The sequence below is a fragment of the Sesamum indicum genome, linkage group LG11 (assembly GCF_026168435.1).
Source record: "Sesamum indicum cultivar Baizhima isolate 11 linkage group LG11, ASM2616843v1, whole genome shotgun sequence".
Classification (NCBI taxonomy): domain Eukaryota; kingdom Viridiplantae; phylum Streptophyta; class Magnoliopsida; order Lamiales; family Pedaliaceae; genus Sesamum; species Sesamum indicum.
This window is the reverse complement of record NC_142667.1, coordinates 13,142,980-13,166,859: the sequence shown is the minus strand read 5'-3', so window position 1 is coordinate 13,166,859 and position 23,880 is coordinate 13,142,980. Positions and strand designations below refer to the sequence as shown.

General features: G+C 38.3%; 2 protein-coding genes and 1 long non-coding RNA gene across 3 annotated transcripts; 2 read left to right on the top strand and 1 right to left on the bottom strand.

The window, feature by feature from the left end:
• The first annotated feature begins 1,425 nt into the window (after positions 1-1,425).
• On the top strand, positions 1,426-3,811 carry LOC148785110 (uncharacterized). Its single transcript, XR_016062913.1, has 3 exons — positions 1,426-1,478; positions 1,993-2,060; positions 3,431-3,811. It is a non-coding gene; the product is annotated as an uncharacterized LOC148785110 (long non-coding RNA).
• A 14,479-nt stretch (positions 3,812-18,290) lies between these two features.
• Positions 18,291-19,011, bottom strand: LOC105174201 (RING/U-box superfamily protein). Its single transcript, XM_011096228.3, has one exon. It carries the CDS (start codon positions 18,887-18,889, stop codon positions 18,392-18,394), a length of 498 nt encoding a protein of 165 aa, XP_011094530.2. The 5' UTR covers positions 18,890-19,011; the 3' UTR covers positions 18,291-18,391.
• Positions 19,012-20,736: 1,725 nt separating this feature from the next.
• On the top strand, positions 20,737-23,849 carry LOC105173973 (uncharacterized). The gene is made up of 3 exons (XM_011095916.3): positions 20,737-21,159; positions 23,148-23,255; positions 23,340-23,849. Exons 1-3 carry the CDS (start codon positions 20,851-20,853, stop codon positions 23,649-23,651), a joined length of 729 nt encoding a protein of 242 aa, XP_011094218.1. The 5' UTR covers positions 20,737-20,850; the 3' UTR covers positions 23,652-23,849.
• The last annotated feature ends 31 nt before the right edge of the window (positions 23,850-23,880 follow it).

Here is a 23,880-nt window from a genome sequence, read left to right as displayed (position 1 = left end):
TGCTTGGACTTTGCTAAAATGTCTCAGTAAATACAAAGCTAACCCAGTGCTAATTGCTTTCTGTTAACCATCCCATGTATTCATAGCATTTTAGATTTTGGTTTACTTTCTGATCTCATGTTGCTTTTGAGCAGTACGGGTAGTTGGATTACCTTTAAAGTACTTTTCTATTTCTTTTTTGTTTTTCTTTTTAAGGAATTGAAGGCACTTTTCTGAATCAGGTAAATTGCAGGAATTGAAGCGCAGGCGAAAAAAGAGGAAGAGTAGCAAGGAGAAGAGGAGGAGGAGGAGTCACCATCATTTAGATGATGATTCTTCTGATGACTTTGCTAATCTGCGGTATAAAAGGAGGAGTAGGAAGGCATATTCATACTCTGATTCCGACGTCAGTGCTTCAGATGATTCGCGAGTGGGTAGGGGCAAGAAGCGATCCGAGAAGAAGAGCAGGAATCATCGCCATATATTCGGTCCTGTTAGTTGAAATATTGCAGTAATGCTTTGGAATTTTATTGAGTTTAAAGTTGTTTTACTTGTTGGTTGCTATTCGATGCTTTCGGGGAAGCCTGTCTGTGGGCATCAAGAAGAGCTTAACTATTGCTGCTCTTTTGAATCCAGTGCTATTATTGGAGCAAAGAGGTTCTAGCATTTCTCAGTGTGTTTTATTTATGTAATTGTATTAGGACAATGATTTTGTGATTAATATTATCCAATTTCTGATCAACATCTCTGAAAATCATAATCTGGTGTAGCAGGTTTCTGTTGAGATCATGATGTCCAGGAATATAATTTTATATGTTCTAATCAGCTACTATATTTCTTTTTCAATTTTATCGACCACAAACTTGAGATATTTTGCTGAATGATGCCCCATCCTTGTTCTGACTTTTTCATTTCTTTGTCTGTGCGTCTTTTTGTGTGTGTGTGTGGGGTGTGTGCATGTGCGGTGTGTGTGTGTGTGCATGTGCGGTGTGTGTTTGTGTGTCTGTGTGTGTGACGCCCAAAAAATTATAATATATAATTGGGATATTATTTGGTAAATTTTTATAAAATTTAGTTAATTGGTAAATAAATTGTGGGTCAAAATTGGAATATAATAACACTTGAATGAATAATTGGAGTTTGTTATAATATTTTGGGACAATTTATATTAATTAAGAAAATTAGGAGGGACGTAATGGGTATTCTAAGAAAAGTGTAATTAAATAAATAATAATATTATTATTATTATTTATATATATGTCTTAGTAAATAATCTATATATATTAGTATATATATTAATGAATAATATACATATACATGTAATTAGAGAGAGAGAGAATTGAGAGTGGGAGGTGGGGCCATCACCCCCCCCCCCCCCCCCCTCCCACCGCCTCACTCTCTCTCTTTCTTTTTATTTTGTTGTTCTTGGTACACACACATATGCACACAACACACACAATTTCGGCCAAAAAAAGAAGAAGAAAAGAGAAGGAACAGAGGTACGAAAAATTGTAATTTTAATTTTTATTAATTTATATAATTATATTATTTAATTAGTTCATTTATTAAATGTTGTTTATATTGAGCGATGTACCATTTAACTAGAATGTTTTACAAGTTTGGCTATTTAAAATAGTGTCAAATTAAATATCGAATTGGATATAAAAATGATATCATTGACTAATTAGATTATTAAATTCATTAGATTTAAATATTACTATAGCTAATTTATATAATTCCATCAGAATTGTTAACCAAATACGCAATTATATGTATTATTGTTCAATTAAAGAGTATAATAGCAAGAAATTGATAGAAAGTTCATAGAAATATTCTGAAAATTATATCTAATAAATGGTATGCTAATAAAGAAGAAAAATGAAGATTTGTATTTCGATAGAAATAAAATATTAAAGAATTGTTAGAAATTGTACAAATGATATTCAATCTTATATTTAAAAGAAATTACGATATTCTCGATATATTAATTGTGTGTGGTATAACTCATTATAGGATATGGGGGTAAAGTGAAAAGATCGAACCACTATCTATTGGATAGATAAAAGCGTTGTAAGGTCGAGGTAAGTAATTAATTAGTATTATCTATATAAGTCTCCTTTATTTATGGTTTTACTGTTATATGAATTTGTGGTTCATGTTGATGTTGATTTATCTGAAAGTATATGAGTGATGGATGATCTGATTTGATTGACGGTATTGTGTGCGTGGAATGAGGAAATGCTTTGAAATATATGTTTGTTGTTTGATATATTGTGGATGTCTGGAATGAGAATATGTTGATATATTGTTTTACGTTACTAGTTGCTTACAAGAATGGTGATATGTGGAAATGAGGGAGTGGTGGAAATTGAATATAATTGTGGTGTGAATACCCCTTGATGTATTGAAAGCCTATAAGGCGAAAATATGAAATGAAAAGTGCTATGTGCGAAAAGAAAGTGTTATGTGCGAAAAGAAAATGTTATGTGCGAAATGAAAGAGCTATGTGCGAAATGAGATTGATGAGCCGGCTGTCAAGGGGATTCACTTGAATTTATATAACGGTGAATTGAGTTGGCGGAAAAAACACAATATCACCTTCTGGTAAGCAAACTAGGAAAAATGGAGTTTGGTTGGTTGTCATATTATGAGATAGTCATGTGGTGTAACAAAACTGATTATGTTGGAATTAAATTGATTGTATTCCATTTGTGTTGTTTGTTTATCTTGTTTGGGCTGTGTTTGATATACATATATAGATAAGGCTGGTTATTTACTTACTGAGTGGCAGGCTCATCCCTCTGCTGACATTTTCTTTCAGGAGTAGACTTTGAGGTGTTTGACTATTGAATAATAGGTCTACGTGCTATACTCAGACAGGTCGGGCCAGTATGTTGTTTTCTCCTCTTTGTCAGTTAGAGTACAACTCACATTTTGATGGTATAGAGAGAACGTAAGCATGGAGATTACCTGTGATGGACTACTTGTAGTGTTTGATGTGCATATATGATGTTTTGGGTTGATTGTGTCGTTATGATGTTGGGATTTCGTATGCAAATTAATTAGATGATTATGTGCGAATTTATATATATGAACATAGGGACTACTATAAGTATGACGTTTAGGGTAGATATTGCCCTTGTAGCGAAAGGGGTGCTACAGTGTGTCATTGTAGAACATGTTTTACTTCCATTTTAAACATAGTAGAAATGAGGTGGTGCTTTTATCTTATGCGCCAACGAATGCCATCCGCGTCTTGTTACATTTTCCATGCGACAACCTTTTTTCTCGTGCAGGATGTAACTATAGTTTCGCAACATTTTATACTCATTATGGGTAGTGTGTGTCTTTGTGGTCTATTTATGTCCTTTGTAATAATTTTGTGTGCTTGCATAGATGTGTATTCTCATTTTTGTTTACCTGATATGAATGGGTATTTATTGAAATGAAGAGCAATTATAGGATAGGAGAGAGTCCATTGTCACTCTGATTCCGACGTCAGTGCTTTAGATGATTCGCGCGTGGGTAGAGGCAAGAAGCGGTTTGAGAAGAAGAGCAGAAAACATCGCCGTGAAGAGACTAGCTTCTACAGTGGGTGATATGTCTTATGCTTTTAAGGTTCCTCTGAACTGCTGCAAAGTGTGCCCTATTCAATCTTTAATTTGGTGGTTGATGAGCTTCTTAATGAAAACCACTTTAGCTTAGTGCAAAATGCATTAGTTTGGTGCATTTGCTGTTTTTCAGTTTGATGTAATGTATCATTTTAATTGCTTTGTTCTTCCGATTGTAAGAATTCTGATATTTACTGAGTATGCTATGTGTGATTACGACATGTGATCGGTCCTGTCAGTTGATATTTTGCAATAATGCTTTGGAATTTTATTGAGTTTAAAGTTGTATTACTTGTTGGTTGCTATTTAATGCTTTGGGGGAATCCTGCCTATGAGCATCAACAAGAGCTTAATTATTGTTGCTCTTTTGAACTCAGTGCTATTATTTAAGCTAAGAAGGTTGCAACATTTACCAGTGTGTTTTATTTATGTAATTGTATTAGGACAATAATTTTGTGATTAATATTATCCAGTTTCTAGATCAAGCTCTTTGAAAATCATGATCTGGTGTAACAGGTTTCTGTTGAGATCATGATGTTCAGAAATATATTTTTATATGTTCTAATCAGCTACTGCATTTCTTTTTCAATTTTATCGACCACAAACTTGAGAAGTTTTGCTGAATGATGCCCCCTCCTTGTTCCAGCCTATTCATTTCCTTGTATGTGCGTTTGTTTGTGTGTGTGTGGGGGTGTCTGTGTGTGTGTGCGAGTGTGTGTGTGTTTGTGGGCTGTGTGTATATGTTTGTCTGTGCATGTGCGGTGTGTGTGTGTGTGCCTGTACGGTGCGGTGTGTGTGTGTGCCTGTACGGTGCGGTGTGTGTGTGTGTGTGTGCCTGTACGGTGCAGTGTGTGTGTGTGTGTGTGTGTGTCACTGTAGAACATGTTTTACTTCCATTTTGAAGATGAAAGAGGTGTGGTGGTCTTTTATCTTCTGCGCCAAAGAATGTCATCTGCGTCTTGTTACATTTTCCATTCTCCTTCAATTTCTAAGTCTTCATTTCTATCTTCACAACCCTTTTCCTCGTATAGGATGTCACCACAGTTTCGCAATATTTTATGCTCATTATGGGTATTGTGTGTCTTTGTGGTCTATTTATGTCCTTTATAATATTTTTGTGTGCTTGCATAGATGTGTATTCTCATTTTTATTTACCTGATATGAATGATTATTTATTGAAATGAAGAGCAATAACAGGATAGGAGAGAGTGCATTGTCGCTCTTCTTTTTCCTTACAATATATCTCGTTAGCAAGAGTGGTCTCAGATTGATTTATTTTACAAGAGGGGATACAGTGAGAGAAAATGAGTGGAGGATTGATAAAATGTGATAAATGCCTTGGGTGGTTATGATCTGCTAACCAATTCTTGAATATATTTTTATATGTTCTAATCAGCTACTACATTTCTTTTTCAGTTTTATCGACCACAAACTTGAGAAGTTTTGCTGAATAATGGCTCATCCTTGTTCCGGCTTTTTCATTTCCTTGTATTACATTTTTTGTATGTGTGTGTGTGTCTGGTGTGTGGGTGTGTGTGTGTGTGAGTATATGTGTGTTTGTGGGGTGTGTGTGTGTGTGTGTGTGAGTATGTGTGTTTGTGGGGTGTGGGTGTGTGTGTGTGTGTGTGTGTGTGAGTGAGTATGTGTGTGTTTGTGGTGTGTGTGTGTGTGGGTAGGTGGGTGTGGGGTGTGTGTGTGTGTGTGTTTGTGTGCGCGTGTGCGATGTGTGTGTGTGTGTGTGTGTGTGTTTGTGTGCGCGTCTGCAATGTATGTGTGTGTGTGTGTGTGAGTATGGGTGTGGGGTGTGTGTGTGTGTGTCACTGTAGCAGATTTATGTTGAGATCATGATGTTCAGGAATATATTTTTATATGTTCTAATCAGCTACTGTATTTCTTTTTCAATTTTATCGACCACAAACTTGAGAAGTTTTGCTGAATGATGCCCCCTCCTTGTTTCGACTTTTGCATTTCTTTGTATGTGTATTTTTTTTAAGTGTGTGTGTGTCTGGTGTGTGGGTGTGTGTGGGGGGTGAGGGGTGTGTGCGTGTGTGGTGTGTGTGTGTGAGTATGTGTGTGTTTGTGGGGTGTGTGTGTGTTTGAGTATGTGTGTGTTTGTGGGGTGTGTGTGTGTGTGTGTGTTTGTGTGCGTGTGTGCGATGTGTGTGTGTGTGGGGGTGGGTGTGGGTGTGGGGTGTGTGTGTGTGTTTGTGTGCGCGTGAGCGATGTGTGTGTGTGTGTGTGGGTGGGTGGGTGTGGGGTGTGTGTGTGTGTGTGTGTTTGTGTGCGCGCTGCGATGTGTGTGTGTGTGTGTGAGTGTGGGTGTGGGGTGTGTGTGTGTGAGTGTGGGTGTGGGGTGTGTGTGTGTGTGTGTGTATGTGTGTGTGTCACTGTAGAACATGTTTTACTTCCATTTTGAACATGAAAGAGGTGAGGTGGTGCTTTTATCTTTTGCGCCAACGAATGCCATCTGCGTCTTGTAACATTTGCCTTTCTCCTTCAATTTCTAAGTCTTCATTTCTATCTACACCACCCTTTTTCTCATACAGGATGTCACCATAGTTTCGCAATATTTTATGCTCATTACGGGTATTGTGTGTCTTTGTGGTCTATTTATGTCCTTTGTAACATTTTTTTGTGCATGCATAGATGTGTATTCTCATTTTTATTTACCTGATATGAATGAGTATTTTTTGAAATGAAGATCAATAACAGGACAGGGGAGAGTGCATTGTCCCTCTTCTTTTTTCCTTTCAATATATCTCGTTAGGAAGATTGGTTTTGGATTGACTTACTTTACTATAGGGGATATAGTGAGAGAAAATGAGTGGAGGATTTATAAAATCTGATAAGTGCCATGGGTGGTTATGATCTGCTAACCAATTCTTTAATTGGTTGCCAGTTGGTTGCCAGCGACCACTACACAGTATTGTAGTTTTGGACCCTAACTTTGGTGCGTTTGGCCATTTTTATTTCTTTCCTGGTAATAGCAGTCTGTGATGATTCTTCTGATGATTTTGCTAATCTGTGGCATCAAAGGAGGAGCAGGAAGGCATATTCAGGCTCTGATTCCGACGTTAGTGCTTCAGATGATTCACGAGTGGGTAGGGGCAAGAAACGGTCAGAGAAGAAGAGCAGGAAACATCGCCATGAAGCGGACTAGCTTCTACAGTGGGTGATATGTCTTGTGTTTTTCAGGTTCCTTTAAACTGCTGTTAAGTGTGCCTTATTCAATCTTTAATCTAGTGGTTGATGAGCTTCTTAATGAAAACCAATTTAGCTTAGTGGACAATGCATTAGTTTGGTGCACTTGCTGTTTTTCAGTTTGATATAATATATCATTTTAATGTGTGTGTGTGTGAGAGTATATGTGTGTTTGTGGGGTGTGTGTGTGTGTGTGTGAGTGAGTATGTGTGTGTTTGTGTGCGTGTGTGATATGTGTGTGTGTGTGTGTGAGTATGTGTCTGTTTGTGGGGTGTGTGTGTATGTGTGTGTTTGTGGGGGGTGTGTGTGTGTGTGTGTGCGTGTGTGCGATATGTGTGTGTGTGTGGGTGGGTGTGGGATGTGTGTGTGTGTGTTTGTGTGCGCGTGTGCGATGTGTGTGTGGGGGGGGGGGTCTGGGGTGTGTGTGTGCGCGTCTGCATTTCTTTTTCAATTTTATCGACCACAAACTTGAGAAATTTTACTTAATGATGCCCCCTCCTTGTTCCGAATTTTTCATTTCTTTGTATGTGCATTTTTTTTATTTGTGTGTGTGTCTGGTGTGTGGGTGTGTGTGGGGGGTGGTGGGTGTGTGCGTGTGTGGTGTGTGTGTGTGTGTGTGAGTATGTGTGTGTTTGTGGGGGGGGTGTGTGTGTGTGTGTGAGTATGTGTGTGTTTGTGGGCGGTGTGTGTGTGTGTGTGTGAGTATGTGTGTGTCTGTGGTGTGTGTCTGTGTGTGTGTGCGATGTGTGTGTGTGTGTTTGTGTGCGCGTCTGCGATGTGTGTGCGAGCGTGTGTGTGTGTGAGTGTGGGTGTGGGGTGTGTGTGTGTGTGTGCCACTGTAGAACATGTTTTACTTCCATTTTGAACATGGAAGAGGTGAGGTGGTACTTTTATCTATTGCGCCAACGAATGCCATCTGCGTCTTGTAACATTTGCCTTTCTACTTCAATTTCTAAGTCTTCATTTCTATCTACACCACCCTTTTTCTCATGCAGAATGTCACCATAGTTTCGCAATATTTTATGCTCATTACGGGTATTGTGTGTCTTTGTGGTCTATTTATGTCATTTGTAATATTTTTTTTGTGTATGCATAGATATGTATTTTCATTTTTGTTTACCTGATATGAATGAGTATTTATTGAAATGAAGAGCAATGACAGGACAGGGGAGAACGCATTGTCCCTTTTCTTTTTTCCTTTCAATATATCTCGTTAGGAAGATTGGTTTTGGATTGATTTATTTTACTATAGGGGATATAGTGAGAGAAAATGAGTGGAGGATTTATAAAATCTGATAAGTGTCATGGGTGGTTATGATCTGCTAACCAATTCTTGAATTGGTTGCCAGCGACCACTACACAATATTGTAGTTTTGAACCCTGACTTTGGTGCATTTAGCCATTTTGATTTCCTTCCTGGTAATAGCAGTCTGTGATGATTCTTCTGATGATTTTGCTAATCTACGGCATAAAAGGAGGAGCAGGAAGGCATATTCAGGCTCTGACTCCGACGTCAGTGCTTCAGATGATTCGCGAGTGGGTAGGGGCAAGAAAGGTCTGAGAAGAAGAGCAGGAAACATCGCCATGAACAGGACTAGCTTCTACAGTGGGTGATATGTCTTCTGTTTTTCAGGTTCCTCTAAACTGTTGTTAAGTGTGCCCTATTCAATCTTTAATCTAGTGGTTGATGAGCTTCTTAATGAAAACCACTTTAGCTTAGTGGACAATGCATTAGTTTGGTGCACTTGCTGTTTTTCAGTTTGATGTGATGTATCATTTTAATGTGTGTGTGTGTGAGAGTATGTGTGTGTTTGTGGGGTGTGTGCGCATGTGTGTGTTTGTGGGGTGTGTGTGTGTGCGTGTGTGCGATATGTGTGTGTGGGTGGGTGTGGGATGTGTGTGTGTGTGTTTGTGTGCGCGTGTGCGATGTGTGTGTGGGGGGGGTGTGGGGTGTGTGTGTGCGCGTCTGCATTTCCTTTTCAATTTTATCGACCACAAACTTGAGAAATTTTACTTAATGATGCCCCCTCCTTGTTCCGAATTTTTCATTTCTTTGTATGTGCATTTTTTTTATTTGTGTGTGTGTCTGGTGTGTGGGTGTGTGTGGGGGGTGGTGGGTGTGTGCGTGTGTGGTGTGTGTGTGTGTGTGAGTATGTGTGTGTTTGTGGGGGGTGTGTGTGTGTGTGTGTGAGTATGTGTGTGTCTGTGGTGTGTGTCTGTGTGTGTGTGCGATGTGTGTGTGTGTGTTTGTGTGCGCGTCTGCGATGTGTGTGCGAGCGTGTGTGTGTGTGAGTGTGGGTGTGGGGTGTGTGTGTGTGTGTGCCACTGTAGAACATGTTTTACTTCCATTTTGAACATGGAAGAGGTGAGGTGGTACTTTTATCTATTGCGCCAACGAATGCCATCTGCGTCTTGTAACATTTGCCTTTCTCCTTCAATTTCTAAGTCTTCATTTCTATCTACACCACCCTTTTTCTCATGCAGAATGTCACCATAGTTTCGCAATATTTTATGCTCATTACGGGTATTTGTGTCTTTGTGGTCTATTTATGTCATTTGTAATATTTTTTTTGTGTATGCATAGATATGTATTCTCATTTTTGTTTACCTGATATGAATGAGTATTTATTGAAATGAAGAGCAATGACAGGACAAGGGAGAATGCATTGTCCCTTTTCTTTTTTCCTTTCAATATATCTCGTTAGGAAGATTGATTTTGGATTGATTTATTTTACTATAGGGGATATAGTGAGAGAAAATGAGTGGAGGATTTATAAAATCTGATAAGTGTCATGGGTGGTTATGATCTGCTAATCAATTCTTGAATTGGTTGCCAGCGACCACTACACAATATTGTAGTTTTGAACCCTGACTTTGGTGCATTTAGCCATTTTGATTTCCTTCCTGGTAATAGCAGTCTGTGATGATTCTTCTGATGATTTTGCTAATCTACGGCATAAAAGGAGGAGCAGGAAGGCATATTCAGGCTCTGACTCTGACGTCAGTGCTTTAGATGATTCGCAAGTGGGTAGGGGCAAGAAACGGTCTGAGAAGAAGAGTAGGAAACATCGCCATGAACAGGACTAGCTTCTACAGTGGGTGATATGTCTTGTGTTTTTCAGGTTCCACTAAACTATTGTTAAGTGTGCCCTATTCAATGTTTAATCTAGTGGTTGATGAGCTTCTTAATGAAAACCACTTTAGCTTAGTGGACAATGCATTAGTTTGGTGCACTTGCTGTTTTTCAGTTTGATGTGATGTATCATTTTAATGTGTGTGTGTGAGTATGTGTGTGTTTGTGGGGTGTGTGTGCATGTGTGTGTTTGTGGGGTGTGTGTGTGTGCGTGTGTTTGTGTGCGTGTGTGCGATATGTGTGTGTGTGTGTGTGGGTGGGTGTGGGGTGTGTGTGTGTGTGTGTGAGTATGTGTGTGTTTGTGGGGTGTGTTTGTGTTTGTGTGCGCGTTTGCGATGTGTGTGGGGGGGGGGGGTGTGGGGTGTGTGTGTGCGCGTCTGCATTTCTTTTTCAATTTTATCGAGCACAAACTTGAGAAGTTTTACTTAATCATGCCCCCTCCTTGTTCCGACTTTTCCATTTCTTTGTATGTGCATTTTTTTTATGTGTGTGTGTGTCTGGTGTGTGGGTGTGTGTGGGGGGTGGTGGGTGTGTGCGTGTGTGGTGTGTGTGTGTGTGTGAGTATGTGTGTGTTTGTGGGGTTTGTGTGTGTGTGTGTGAGTATGTGTGTGTTTGTGGGGGTGTGTGTGTGTGTGTGAGTATGTTTGTGTTTGTGGTGTGTCTGCGTGCGTGCGATGTGTGTGTGGGAGGGGGTGTGTGTTTGTTTGTGTGCGATGTGTGCGTGGGGGGGTGTGGGGTGTGGGGTGTGTGTGTGTGTGTTTGTGTGCGCGTCTACGATGTGTGTGCGAGCGTGTGTGTGTGTGAGTGTGGGTATGGGGGGTGTGTGTGTGTGTGTGTGTGTGTGTGTGTCTGGTGTGTGGGTGTGTGTGGGGGGTGGTGGGTGTGTGCGTGTGTGGTGTGTGTGTGTGTGTGAGAGTGTGTGTGTGTTTGTGGGGTGTGTGTGTGAGTATGTGTGTGTTTGTGGGGGGTGTGTGTGTGTGTGTGTGTGAGTATATGTGTGTTTGTGGGGTGTGTGTGTGTGTGTGTGTGTGTGTGAGTATGTGTGTGTTTGTGGTGTGTGTCTGTGTGTGTGTGTGTGAGTATGTGTGTGTTTGTGGTGTGTGTCTGTGTGTGTGTGTTTGAGTGCGTGTGTGCGATGTGTGTGTGGGGGGGGTGTGTGTTTGTGTGCGATGTGTGTGTATGTGTGTGTGTGTGTGTGTGGGTGTGGGGTGTGTGTGTGTGTGTTTGTGTGCGCGTCTGCGATGTGTGTGCGAGCGTGTGTGTGTGTGAGTGTGGGTGTGGGGTGTGTGTGTGTGTGTCTGTATGTGTGTGTCACTGTAGAACATGTTTTACTTCCATTTTGATCATGGAAGAGGTGAGGTGGTACTTTTATCTTTTGCGCCAACGAATGCCATCTGCGTCTTGTAACATTTGCCTTTCTCCTTCAATTTCTAAGTCTTCATTTCTATCTACACCACTTTTTTTCTCATGCAGGATGTCACCATAGTTTCGCAATAGTTTATGCTCATTACGGGTATTGTGTGTCTTTGTGGTCTATTTATGTCCTTTGTAACATTTTTTAGTGCATGCATAGATGTGTATTAGTTTGGTGCATTTGCTATTTTTCAGTTTGATGTAATGTATTATTTTAATTGCTTTGTTTTTCTGATTGTAAGAATTTTGATATTTACTGAGTATGCTATGTGTTATTCCGACATGTGATCGGTCCTGTCAGATGAAATATTGCAGTAATGCTTTGGAATTTTATTGAGTTTAAAGTTGTATTACTTGTTGGTTGCTATTTAATGCTTTAGGGGAAGTGTGCCTGTGGGCATCAAGAAGAGCTTTATTATTGCTGCTCTTTTAAACTCAGTGTTATTATTGAAGCCAAGAAGGATGCATCATTTCCTAGTACGTTTTATTTGTGGAATTGTATTAGGGCAATAATTTTGTGATTAATATTATTCAGTTCCTAGATCAAGCTCTCTAAAAATCATCATCTAGTGTAGCAGGTTTCTGTTGAGATCATGATGTTCAGGAATATATTTTTATATGTTCTAATCAGCTACTACATTTCTTTTTCAATTTTATCGGCCACAAACTTGAGAAATTTTGCTGAATGATGCCCCTCTTTATTTCGACTTTTCCATTTCTTTGTATGTGCATTTTTTTTATGTGTGTGTGTGTCTGGTGTGTGGGTGTGTGTGGGGGTAGGGGGTGTGTGCGTGTGTGGTGCATGTGTGTGTGTGTGAGCATGTGTGTGTTTGTGGGGTGTGTGTGTCTGTGTGTGTGAGTATGTGTGTGTTTGTGGGGTGTGTGTGTTTGTGTGCGTGTGTGCGATGTGTGTGTGTGTGGGTGGGTGGTTGTGGGGTGTGTGTGTGTGTGTTTGTGTGCGCGTGTGCGATATGTGTGTGTGTGTGTGTGTGGGTGTGGGGTGTGTGTGTCTGTGTCTGTGTGCGCGTCTGCATTTCTTTTTCAATTTTATCGACCACAAACTTGAGAAGTTTTGCTGAATGATGCCCCCTCCTTGTTTCGACTTTTTCATTTCTTTGTATGTGCATTTTATTTATGTGTCTGGTGTGTGTCTGGTGTGTGGGTGTGTGTGGGGGGTGGGGGGGGTGTGCGTGTGTGGTGTGTGTGTGTGTGTGTGAGTATGTGTGTGTTTGTGGGGTGTGTGTGTCTGTGTGAGTATGTGTGTGTTTGTGGGGAGTGTGTGTGTTTGTGTGCGCGTGTGCAATGTGTGTGTGTGGGGGGGGGGGGTGTGGGGTGTGTGTGTGTTTGTGGGGTGTGTGTGTGTGTGTGTGTGTGTGTGTGTTTGTGTGTGCGTTTGCGATGTGTGTGTGTGTGTGTGAGTGTGGGTGTGGGGTGTGTGTCTGTGTGTGTGTGTCTGTGTCACTATAGAACATGTTTTACTTCCATTTTTTGAACATGGAAGAGCTGAGGTGGTGCTTTTATATTTTGCGCCAACGAATGCCATCTGCGTCTTGTAACATTTGCCTTTCTCCTTAAATTTCTAAGTCTTTATTTCTATCTACACCACCCTTTTTATCATTCAGTATGTCATCATAGTTTCGCAATATTTTATGCTAATTACGGGTATTGTGTTTCTTTGTGGTCTATTTATGTCCTTTGTAATATTTTTTTGTGCTTGCATAGATGTGTAATCTCATTTTTGTTTACCTGATATGAATGAGTATTTATTTAAATGAAGAGCAATAACAGGACAGGGGAGAGTGCATTATCCCTCTTTTTTTTTCCTTTCAATATATCTCGTTAGGAAGATTGGTTTTGGATTGATTTACTTTACTATAGTGGAGATAGTGAGAGAAAATGAGTGGAGGATTTATAAAATCTGATAAGTGTCATTGGTGGTTATGATCTGCTAACCAATTCTTGAATTGGTTGCCAGCGACCACTACAAAATATTGTAGTTTTGATCCCTAACTTTGGTGCGTTTAGCCATTTTGATTTCCTTCTTGGTAATAGCAGTCTGTGATTATTCGTCTGATGATTTTGCTAATCTGCGGCATAAAATTAGGAGCAGGAAGGCATATTCAGGCTCTGATTCCGACGCCAGTGCTTCAGATGATTCACGAGTGGGTAGGGGCAAGAAACGGTCTGAGAAAAAGAGCAGGAAACATCGCCATGAACATGACTAGCTTGTACAGTGGGTGATATGTCTTGTGCTTTTAAGGTTCCTCTAAACTGCTGTTAAGTGCGCCCTATTCAATCTTTAATCTAGTGGTTGATGAGCTTCTTGATGAAACCACTTTAGCTTAGTGGACAATGCATTAGTTTGGTGCATTTGCTATTTTTCAGTTTGATGTAATGTATCATTTCAATTGCTTTGTTCTTCTGATTGTAAGAATTTTGATATTTACTGAGTATGCTATGTGTTATTCAGACAAGTGATCGGTCCTGTCAGATGAAATATTGCAGTAATGCTTTGGAATTTTATTGAGTTTAAAGTTGTATTACTTGTTGGTTGCTATTTAATGCTTTAGGGGAAGTCTGCCTGTGGGCATCAAGAAGAGCTTTATTATTGCTGCTCTTTTAAACTCAGTGTTATTATTGAAGCCAAGAAGGATGCAGCATTTCCTAGTGCGTTTTACTTGTGGAATTGTATTAGGGCAATAATTTTGTGATTAATATTATTCAGTTCCTGGATCAAGCTCTCTAAAAATCATCATCTAGTGTAGCAGGTTTCTGTTGAGATTATGATGTTCAGGAATATATTTTTATATGTTCTAATCAGCTACTACATTTCTTTTTCAATTTATTGACCACAAACTTGAGAAGTTTTGTTGAATGATGCCCCCTCCTTGTTCCGACTTTTCCATTTCTTTGTATGTGCATTTTTTTATGTATGTGTATGTTTGGTGTGTTGGTCTGTGTGGGGGGTGGGGGCGGTGTGCGTGTGTGGTGTATGTGTGTGTGTGTGTGAGTATGTGTGTGTTTGTGGGGTGTGTGTGTGAGTATGTGTGTGTTTGTGGGGTGTGTGTGTGAGTATGTGTGTGTTTGTGGGGTGTGTGTGTGTGTGTGTGTTTGTGTGCGCGTGTGCAATGTGTGTGTGTGTGTGGGTGGGTGTGTGAGTATGTGTGTGTTTGTGGGGTGTGTGTGTGTGTTTGTGTGCGTGTGTGCAATGTGTGTGTGTGGGGGGGGTGTGGGGTGTGTGTGTGTGGGTGTGGGGTATGTGTGTGTGTTTTTGTGTGCGCGTGTGCGATGTGTGTGTGTGTGTGTGTGTGTGTGTGTGTGTGTCACTATAGAACATGTTTTACTTCCATTTTGAACATGGAAGAGGTGAAGTGGTGCTTTTATCTTTTGCGCCAACAAATGCCATCAGCGTCTTGTAACATTTGCCTTTCTCCTTCAATTTCTAAGTCTTTATTTTTATCTACACCACCCTTTTTCTCATGCAGGATGTCACCATAGTTTCGCAATATTTTATACTCATTACGGGTATTGTGTGTCTTTGTGATATTTATGTCCTTTGTAACATTTTTTTGTGCTTGCATAGATGTGTATTCTCATTTTTGTTTACCTGATATGAATGAGTATTTATTGAAATGAAGAGCAATAACAGGACAGGGGAGAGTGCATTGTCCCTCTTCTTTTTTGCTTTCAATATATCTTGTTAGGAAGATTGGTTTTGGATTGATTTACTATAGGGGATATAGTGAGAGAAAATGAGTGGAGGATTTATAAAATCTGATAAGTGTCTTGGGTGGTTATGATCTGCTAACCAATTCTTGAATTGGTTGCCAGCGACCACTATACAATATTGTAGTTTTGAACCCTGATTTTGGTGCATTTAGCCATTTTGATTTCCTTCCTGGTAATAGCAGTCTGTGATGATTCTTCTGATTATTTTGCTAATCTGTGGTTTAAAAGGAGGAGCAGGAAGGCATATTCAGGCTCTGATTCCGACGTCAATGCTTCAGATGATTCGCGATTGGGTAGGGGCAAGAAACGGTCTGAGAAGAAGAGCAGGAAACATCGCCATGAAGAGGACTAGCTTCTACAGTGGGTGATATGTCTTGTGCTTTTAAGGTTCCTCTAAACTGTTGTTAAGTGTGCCCTATTCAATCTTCAATCTAGTGGTTGATGAGCTTCTTGATGAAAATCATTTTAGCTTAGTGGACAATGCATTAGTTTGGTGCATTTGCTGTTTTTTCAGTTTGATATATTGTATCATTTTAATTGCTTTGTTCTTCTGGTTGTAAGAATTTTTTATATTTACTGAGTACGCTATGTGTGATTCCGACATGTGATCGGTCCTATTAGTTGAAATATTGCAGTAATGCTTCGGAATTTTATTGAGTTTAAAGTTGTTTTACTTGTTGGTTGTTATTTGATACTTTGGGAAGCCTGTCTGTGGCATTAAGAAGAGCTTAACTATTGCTGCTCTTTTGAACCCAGTGCCATTATTGGAACAAAGAAGGTTGCAATGATTTTGTGATTAATATTATTCTGTTTCTGGATCAACTTCTCTGAAAATCATGATCTGGTGTAGCAGGTTTCTGTTGAGATCATGATGTTCAGAAATATATTTTTATATATTCTAATCAGCTACTGCATTTCTTTTTCAATTTTATCGACCACAAACTTGAGAAGTTTTGCTGAATTATGCCCCCTCCTTGTTCCGCCTTTTTCATTTCCTTGTCTGTGCGACTTTGTGTGTGTGTGTGTGTTGGGGGTGTGTGTGTGGTGTGTGTGCACGTGTGCGGTGTGTGTGTGTATGTGTGTCACTGTAGAATATATTTTACTTTCATTTTGAACATAGAAGAAGTGAGGTGGTGCTTTTATCTTCTACGCCAACGAATGCCATCTGCGTCTTGTTACATTTTCTATTTTTCTTCAATTTCTAAGTCTTCATTTCTATCTACACAACCCTTTTTCTCCAAGATGTCACCATAGTTTCGCAATATTTTATGCTCATTATGGGTATTGTGTGTCTTTGTGGTCTATTTATGTCCTTTGTAACTTTTTTGTGTGCTTGTATAGATGTGTATTCTCATTTTTGTTTACCTGATATGAATGAGTATTTATTGAAATAAAGAGCAATAACAGGATAAGAGAGAGTGCATTTTGAACATGTGTGTGTATGTGTGTCACTGTAGAACATGTTTTACTTCCAGTTTGAACATAGAAGAAGTGAGGTGTTGCTTTTATATTCTGCGCCAACGAATGTCATTTGCGTCTTGTTACATTTGCTATTCTCCTTCAATTTCTAAGTGTTCATGGTATGAATAGTTTTTACGGTGAAAATCTTTTTACATTGAATTTTGTTTGACCATAATTATTTATCATAATTTTAATTATGAAGTAACAAAAATTGAAGTAAATAATAAATAAAATTTGTTGTAGTGGATAGTGCCCAATTTGAGGAGTGGGGTGCAATTGAGGCAGGGATGATAGTTTACAATTCTGGAAATGATCACAACTTTTGTAGTGAGAGAGATACTGTAATGGGCTGATGATTATGGATCTACATGTAAAGTAAATTTCTAGGACAAGGAAAGTAAGGCAGAGCCAATGTGAATAACGACTTATTCATCATGCACATGCCCATGCCCATGGGTGCAATAAATGGAGGATGAGAACCCCTTCTACTTGGACTTGGAATTCCCGCTACAAACTTCCCATCTAAATTACCCTACTCTATTTTATAAAATATATTAAATTTTATACATATAATGTATATCAATTGTTAAATAAAATAACAAGTTCAACGTCACCAATTTAAATTCCACATAATAATATGTGAATATTTCTTTTTTCATTTTATATAATTTATTTATTATATTATGTAGTTATGGGTTGAATTTAAATTTATTAAAATATTAATTACTAGAACGATGGGCAGTAAAGGTGACAAGGGTTTTGCGGATTAAATGAGGGCGGCAGCGGAAACTGGTAACTTTATGCTCACTCCTCGCCCCACGCATTTATTAACCCTCCATCATTTCCCCTTTGTTTCTTGTTCCGATTCTGATCATACTTCTCAGAATACACGAAAAGCATTCCGGAATTGCGTGAAACTTTTGCGGCTTTATTAATTCTTTCCTAATTAAGCATATATTCCAAATTAATTTTCAAATTATGCAAAATTATATTTTTAATGCTGTAATTGCAGGTGGTTAATATTTTTGGTCCTACAACTATAATTTTGAATATTTCATGTTCGGTCCATTTCATAGTCTTGTGTAGATAACTTGAGTACTAACGACCTATAGTTACAAAATTAAAAAAAATAACCACTCCAATGTGAGACGGAACAAAATTAACAACACAAAACTAATTTTGTCAAAAAAATAATCAAATGTGATGTGTTCGGTTAATTACAGGATCAAAAGTGCTAACGGTCTATAGTTACTTAATAAAAACATGTAATATTATATATCTTCAAATTATATGTGGTTGGAATTATATAGTATAACAGAACCCAAAGCTAGAAAAATAACTATATACATAATTAAAATGAATTAATGACAATATTATTCAAAAATATTGAAATTAAATGCTAGAAAAATAAAATCATCCAAGTGGTTAATCAATCGTTTAAGCTGAAACAGAGTTACAGATACATCTGATCATCGTTAGAGTACAACCTTAATCAGAAAATGCACACATTTTATCATGCTGATCTGCACATGATCACATTAATACAGCTTAATTAATTAACTGCAAATTAATTAAACAATCAGAATTAAATAGCTTACATGATATTATTGCTACTGACAAAATTAGTTTAATTGGAGTAATTAATAACAAATTAAGACATTAATGAAAGTGTAGTTTGTATTATATTTGAGTGTATTATCGCTTTCAAATACTCTCTTTAGTTCCAGAAAGCATAAGAAAAATCAATTTCCAGAGGAAAATATCAGGGAAAAAAAAAGATCTAAGATCTACAATTGTACAATGAAAATAAAAAAAAAAATGGAAAATAGAAGAGAAACGTACATTTTTCTGTATATATGTTATGTTACCCAATGGGCCTGGTTGCTAGGGGGATCACCTCCGCCAACGGCGTAGAAAGCGGTGTCGGCATCGGGGAGGTCCGGCAGACGGGGCACGTGGGGTGGAGGCGCAGCCATGGGTCGACGCACTTCTGGTGGAAGAGGTGGCCGCAGTCGGGCAGAACCCTAAGCATGTCGCTGTTCTTGTAATCCGCCAGGCATATGGAGCAGCAGGAGGCGGTGGAGTCCTTGTGACTCGCCTTCGCTTCCGAGTACAGCAGCTTCGGGTAGCTGGTGAGGGTGGCCTCGTCCAGGCCTACCTCCGCCGTGAGATCGTCTGGTGGCGGAGGCGCCGGCGGGGGATTCCTCTGAGGCAGTACGAAAGTGGTGGTGTTGCTTCTCGTGCAGTAGTAGGAGGCCAAGGTTATGGTGGTGATGAGGAGGAGGATCCCGACGGAGACACCGATGCCGTAGCCGAAACCGCCGATATTCTCGGAGCCGAGGAAGCCGCCGGTGTTGTTCATGATGGAGGAGGAGGAGATTGAGGGCGTTTGAGGTGGTCAGCGGCCATGGGTTCAGGCGTGGAGAATGGGTTATTAGGGGGTTTTCGTATATAAAAAGTCAACGGTAGCATGAAATCAATTGCAAATTGGGGGAGACTTTTATTAAGGAAAGAACCATTTGCACTTAAATACAAAATAATGTATTAATTAAAACTTTCTATTATAAAATAATATTACATTTATATATAAATATATAATACGAAATACAACACTAATTAATATAAAAGGGGTTGATGCATAAAAAGATTTTATCCCATGTCGAAATTAATAAACAATTCTAATTTTTCTTTCTTTTTTGTTGAAAAAAATAAATGTAAAATTTACACCTACATCGCAAATCATCTAAAGGAAAATTTTAATTCAAATCGATTTGATTGGATCTCAGTTAAAAACACGTATAATACACTACAAGTATGATTTAAATACATATAATTTAAAAAAAATAATTAATAATATGATAAGTATATTACACTTATTTTGTGATCAAATTAAATTTATAGAAATTTTTCCATTTAAATGCATCTACGATATACTTATTCTTGACATAAAAAAGAAAAGGAAAATAGAGAAATATAAATGTTGTGGGTCTAGTTAGTTAACATGGTAATAAATTGTCAACTGTCTAGAGCCGTCGCATCTGTCCTTTTCTTTTACGCTTTGTTAGTTGTATGATAATGTGAGTAACGTCTTTCTTCAAACCAAATTCTTCATTAATTTTTTTTTTTTGGGGTTAAAACTTTAAAAAAATGTGGAATAATTAATTAATGTAGTTATTGAATTCATCAACGCTATCTGTCACCCCACCTGCAGTGCACGATCTATGCAGCATTTGCTTCAACATTAAAAATAAAATAAAAATAAAAAATTGGGCACCGCTATTACCTAAGCATATTTATATTTATAATTTTATTGTATGATATGAACGACATTAATTGCATACACCATAGAATTGATTAATTTGTTCAATGTCGTAGCAAAGACATAAGCACCACTATTCTGTGCTTATCTATTGCATGTCTCCACCGCCTCAATATTTAAACGTTCGTGTTTATATTAAATGAATGATTTTGATCGATTGGCTCAAATACCCAATATTATTTGGGCTAATTCATCAAAGTAAACACCCCCAAAAGTGATAATAATCTGTAGAGTGTCTTTGAAAGTATGAACCGACAAATATTTTTTAATTATTAATTTTAAATGAGATTTATTTTTAATATATTTATAATTATAGTTTCAAGAAATTTTAATGATATATTAGGACGTGTATTTGTCATTTTGAGGGTTTATCATATGCTTGTATGCATACCCAATCAGCCATTTTGTTCGACCCCAAGCCCAGGGGGAGAGCCCAATGATTATAGTTAGAGAAGTATTTCTATAGTTTGAAGGACTAAGAGCTAAAAAAAAATGAAGTTTAAAGATTTTCATGACGTTAGGATTAGATTCAAATACATTAATATGTTTTATTTTATTTTATTTTAAATTATAAATGCATTTCTTATAGAGTATTAACTTAATATAATTTAGGGATATTTGTATAATTTTTACTATTAAATTAGAAATTATATTTATAATTACAACTGCAACATTAAAAATGTACTTATAATTTTATAAAATACAATAAATATTTGTGCATTTAAAACACTCTCGAGAATTGTCAATGTAATTTAATTTAAATTTAATTTTTAAATGATTCCCATATTGAATGAGTTTTGAAATTTATCTTAATATTAAAGAACAGAACTACAGAATTATTAAATAAAGATTATATTTTAAATATTTTGCTACAGTTCAAAAACAAAAAGAAAGGGTAGACTGGAGTTCAGAGGCTGAAAAACAAAAGAAAAGAAGAGAAAATCCTGAGCAGCACCAGCAAAATCACAGCTAAGCTATCTTTTGAACCATTCTGCAGTCCGACTATGGCGATTCCGAGGCAATCAATAGCTATGCTCGTAGCCCTCTTCAGCCTAGTTTCAATCGGAGATTCGAGTAGCGACACCAACCATGTGTTCTCGCCGTGCTCCGACGCTTCTATACAGAGGTCCGATGGGTTCACCTTTGGGATCGCGTTCGCTGCGAGAACTGCTTTCTTCTTCAACAGCTCTGTTCAGCTGTCTCCGTGCGACCGCCGCCTCTCCTTGTCTTCCGCCAACTCTCAGGTTGCGGTCTTCCGCCCTAAAGTCGACGAGATCTCCCTCCTCACCATCAACACTTCCAACTTCTTTCCGGTATTACTGCTTTCTTTACTGTATACTTAGATAATTAATTGAAGGGGTAATTTTTGTGTCCGCAAATTATGAGGATTTTTCTTAAAGAATTTATGATTGTTCCTTTTCTCGGCATATCGTTAGGATTTACTTTAGGTACTGTTCAGTTTTGGGTTGTGGAGACGTATGGTATGCTCTTTTGCTAGAGTTTGCTACTTGCAACATTTTGTGTTGCTTGGTTGGTGTTCGCGGAAATGGTTTTTGTTAGCTTAATGACGATGAGGGGAAAATGGAGATTATTAGATTAATGAAAGATTGGTTGTCTTATATGTCACACATTGTGAAAAATGGACAGACTGGGAAACAAAGTAGCTATACTTGGGAGCAAGTTATCATATGAAGCTAGAATCTCCTTCAAATGTATTCTTTCTGATGTAGTTTGGTGACTTAACCGAGGTTACCTTTCTTGGGGTAATGAGATGTGAATTTTCCAGTTATAGATCGGATTTGGAGTGCCAGAAACAATGAAGGGGAGCTTCACTGCAGAACTTAGGCTTTCTTTTTGATAACTTCGGTTGTTAGTGACCAATTTCTTATTTTATTCTCGCATGTTTCCGGGGTGAAATTTTGGATTATATGAGGTTAAATGCCTTTGAACTCAAAACCGAGCAGATGGTTCAGCCCAAGTAATGGAGTACTCATGTGACTATTAGTTAATATGGTTAACATAACCCAAGGTCTAGAAAGAACTAGATTGCCATTTTCTACAACTTACTACATACTTCTTTGGAGAACACTTGTAGATCGCCTCATGATAAGATAATTGTAGTGAAACACAAGGATTATCTTGAATTTCATCATACCTCTTTTATATTAGGGCGATAATGATTGGGTTGAGTTAGAAGACATGTTATCTTATAGGGATTAGGATTAACATCTGAGGTGTACCTTGCATTATTAGTTTAGATCCACGTCAAAGGTAGGAAGACGTTTTATACTAAGTGGCTGGGGATGTTGCATCACAGTTCAAATACTTCTCATGTGATTTTGATCCTTCTTAAGTAGATGGTCGCACGACTAATAGTTACTCTTGTTAATCAGTTAGTGAATTCAAGGATTCCTATGTTTGCCATATTTTCTCTGAACCACAACTCTTTGGTTTACAGTAGCCAACTGAAACTCATAGAAAAGTCATTGGTTTACCACTCTTTGGTTTACAAAATCCTTGCATCCAGTGAGACTAACTCTCTGCTGCAGTTCTTTACCTGACTACCGAGTGCAATTCACATCGCATACCTGTAAATTGTCTGCATGGTTTATAAGGAATAGGTTTGTCTACTATTGGAAGGCATGATCTATGTGGACCATTTGTTTTAGCTCCTCTGCAGCAAGAAGCTTTAGTTTAGACTTGAACATGTTAAGCTGCCCAATCAAGAATGTTGAAATCGGATTGGATTTCTGGAGTACCAAGTGGTTGCATGGATGTGAGCTGGTGATAAAGTCTTTGGAGGATTTGTAATACTGGGGTATTTTTAGGATTTGGATCTGTAAGATGGCAGTCCCGGGGGTTTTAGATCCAGTATGCGCTTGAAACTTCTTGTTACCATTCTCTGTTAATGGTAAGTGTCTCTTCCAGCCGCCTAGAGTTCTCTTTTATACCTAATTAAAAGATGAAGAAATATAGGTATCGGGTTTATGGAGCACCTAAAACTGTTCTCTTAGTGCAAGGGAGCTCTTTTACACGCATACGATATGAATGCATGTATATGATTCTATTGACAATAAAAAACCCAGTGCAAATATTTTCAAACTTTCATCATGCCATATCTTTTAAGACAATGTTCTTTTTTTCTTTGTTGCATTTATATCCACATTAACCAAAATGATGTTGCATGCAGCACAAGGCACTAATTTCTACGTTGAAGATATTGAACTCCACAGTTTTCATTAGCACTGTTCCATTATGCATTTGTTAATCTCTTGCAATATTTTTGTTTCATCAACTCCAGGATTCTGTAGGGGGTTATATGGTAGCATTTGCTGGTCGAAAATATGCTTCTCGCTCAATTCCTGCTTTTGTTGCCAACAGTACATACACTGTCACCAGTTTTACTCTGGTAAGATGTTCGCCCATACCATGTCATATTGTCTAGAATTAAATTCATTTCCATGGTAGCTGGAACATTGCTATTTTGGTGCAGGTTCTTGAATTTAAAAAGGGGAGGCTTCAAAACTTGTACTGGAAAAGAGACGGCTGCGCTTCATGCTCGGGCAAAACAAACTTTGTCTGCCTTAACAATCAAGACTGTGCCATCAGAACTAACAACTGCAGAAACCGAGGGGGAACGGTGGATTGTAGCCTTGGGATACAACTAGCATTTTCTGGGACAGATAAGCATGAGGCAGTTTTCAACTCATGGTACGAGGTTAAGAACCTTCGTCAGTATTCCCTCTACAACCTCTATTCGAATCTCCGGAGGTCTCTCACCAGTCAATACAACAGCTTCTTCTGATTAAGCTTCACGCATCTGTAGATTTTGTTGCTGTGTTCCGTGTTTAAGCTTGTCAATCAAACTCCACCATTTCTTTCTTTTTTCTTCTTTTAATTCAATTTCTCCCAAATCTTGTCTGTAAATTTAAATTTGTTCACCAACTGGAGAGTGTGCCATTTTTCATCGGAAGTGATTTTTAACCTTTTCAGTAACTTAAAAGTTGTGAATTGTCATCTTAACTACTCTCCAT

What these genes read in the sequence shown, in the direction of transcription:
- LOC105173973 (XM_011095916.3), top strand. Translation starts at nt 20,851, where the DNA reads ATGGCGATTCCGAGGCAATCAATAGCTATGCTCGTAGCCCTCTTCAGC. An exon ending in ACACTTCCAACTTCTTTCCG is followed by an intron (nt 21,160 to 23,147) that starts GTATTACTGCTT and finishes CATCAACTCCAG; the next exon opens with GATTCTGTAGGGGGTTATAT. An exon ending in CTGTCACCAGTTTTACTCTG is followed by an intron (nt 23,256 to 23,339) that starts GTAAGATGTTCG and finishes ATTTTGGTGCAG; the next exon opens with GTTCTTGAATTTAAAAAGGG.
- LOC105174201 (XM_011096228.3), bottom strand. Translation starts at nt 18,889, where the DNA reads ATGAACAACACCGGCGGCTTCCTCGGCTCCGAGAATATCGGCGGTTTC.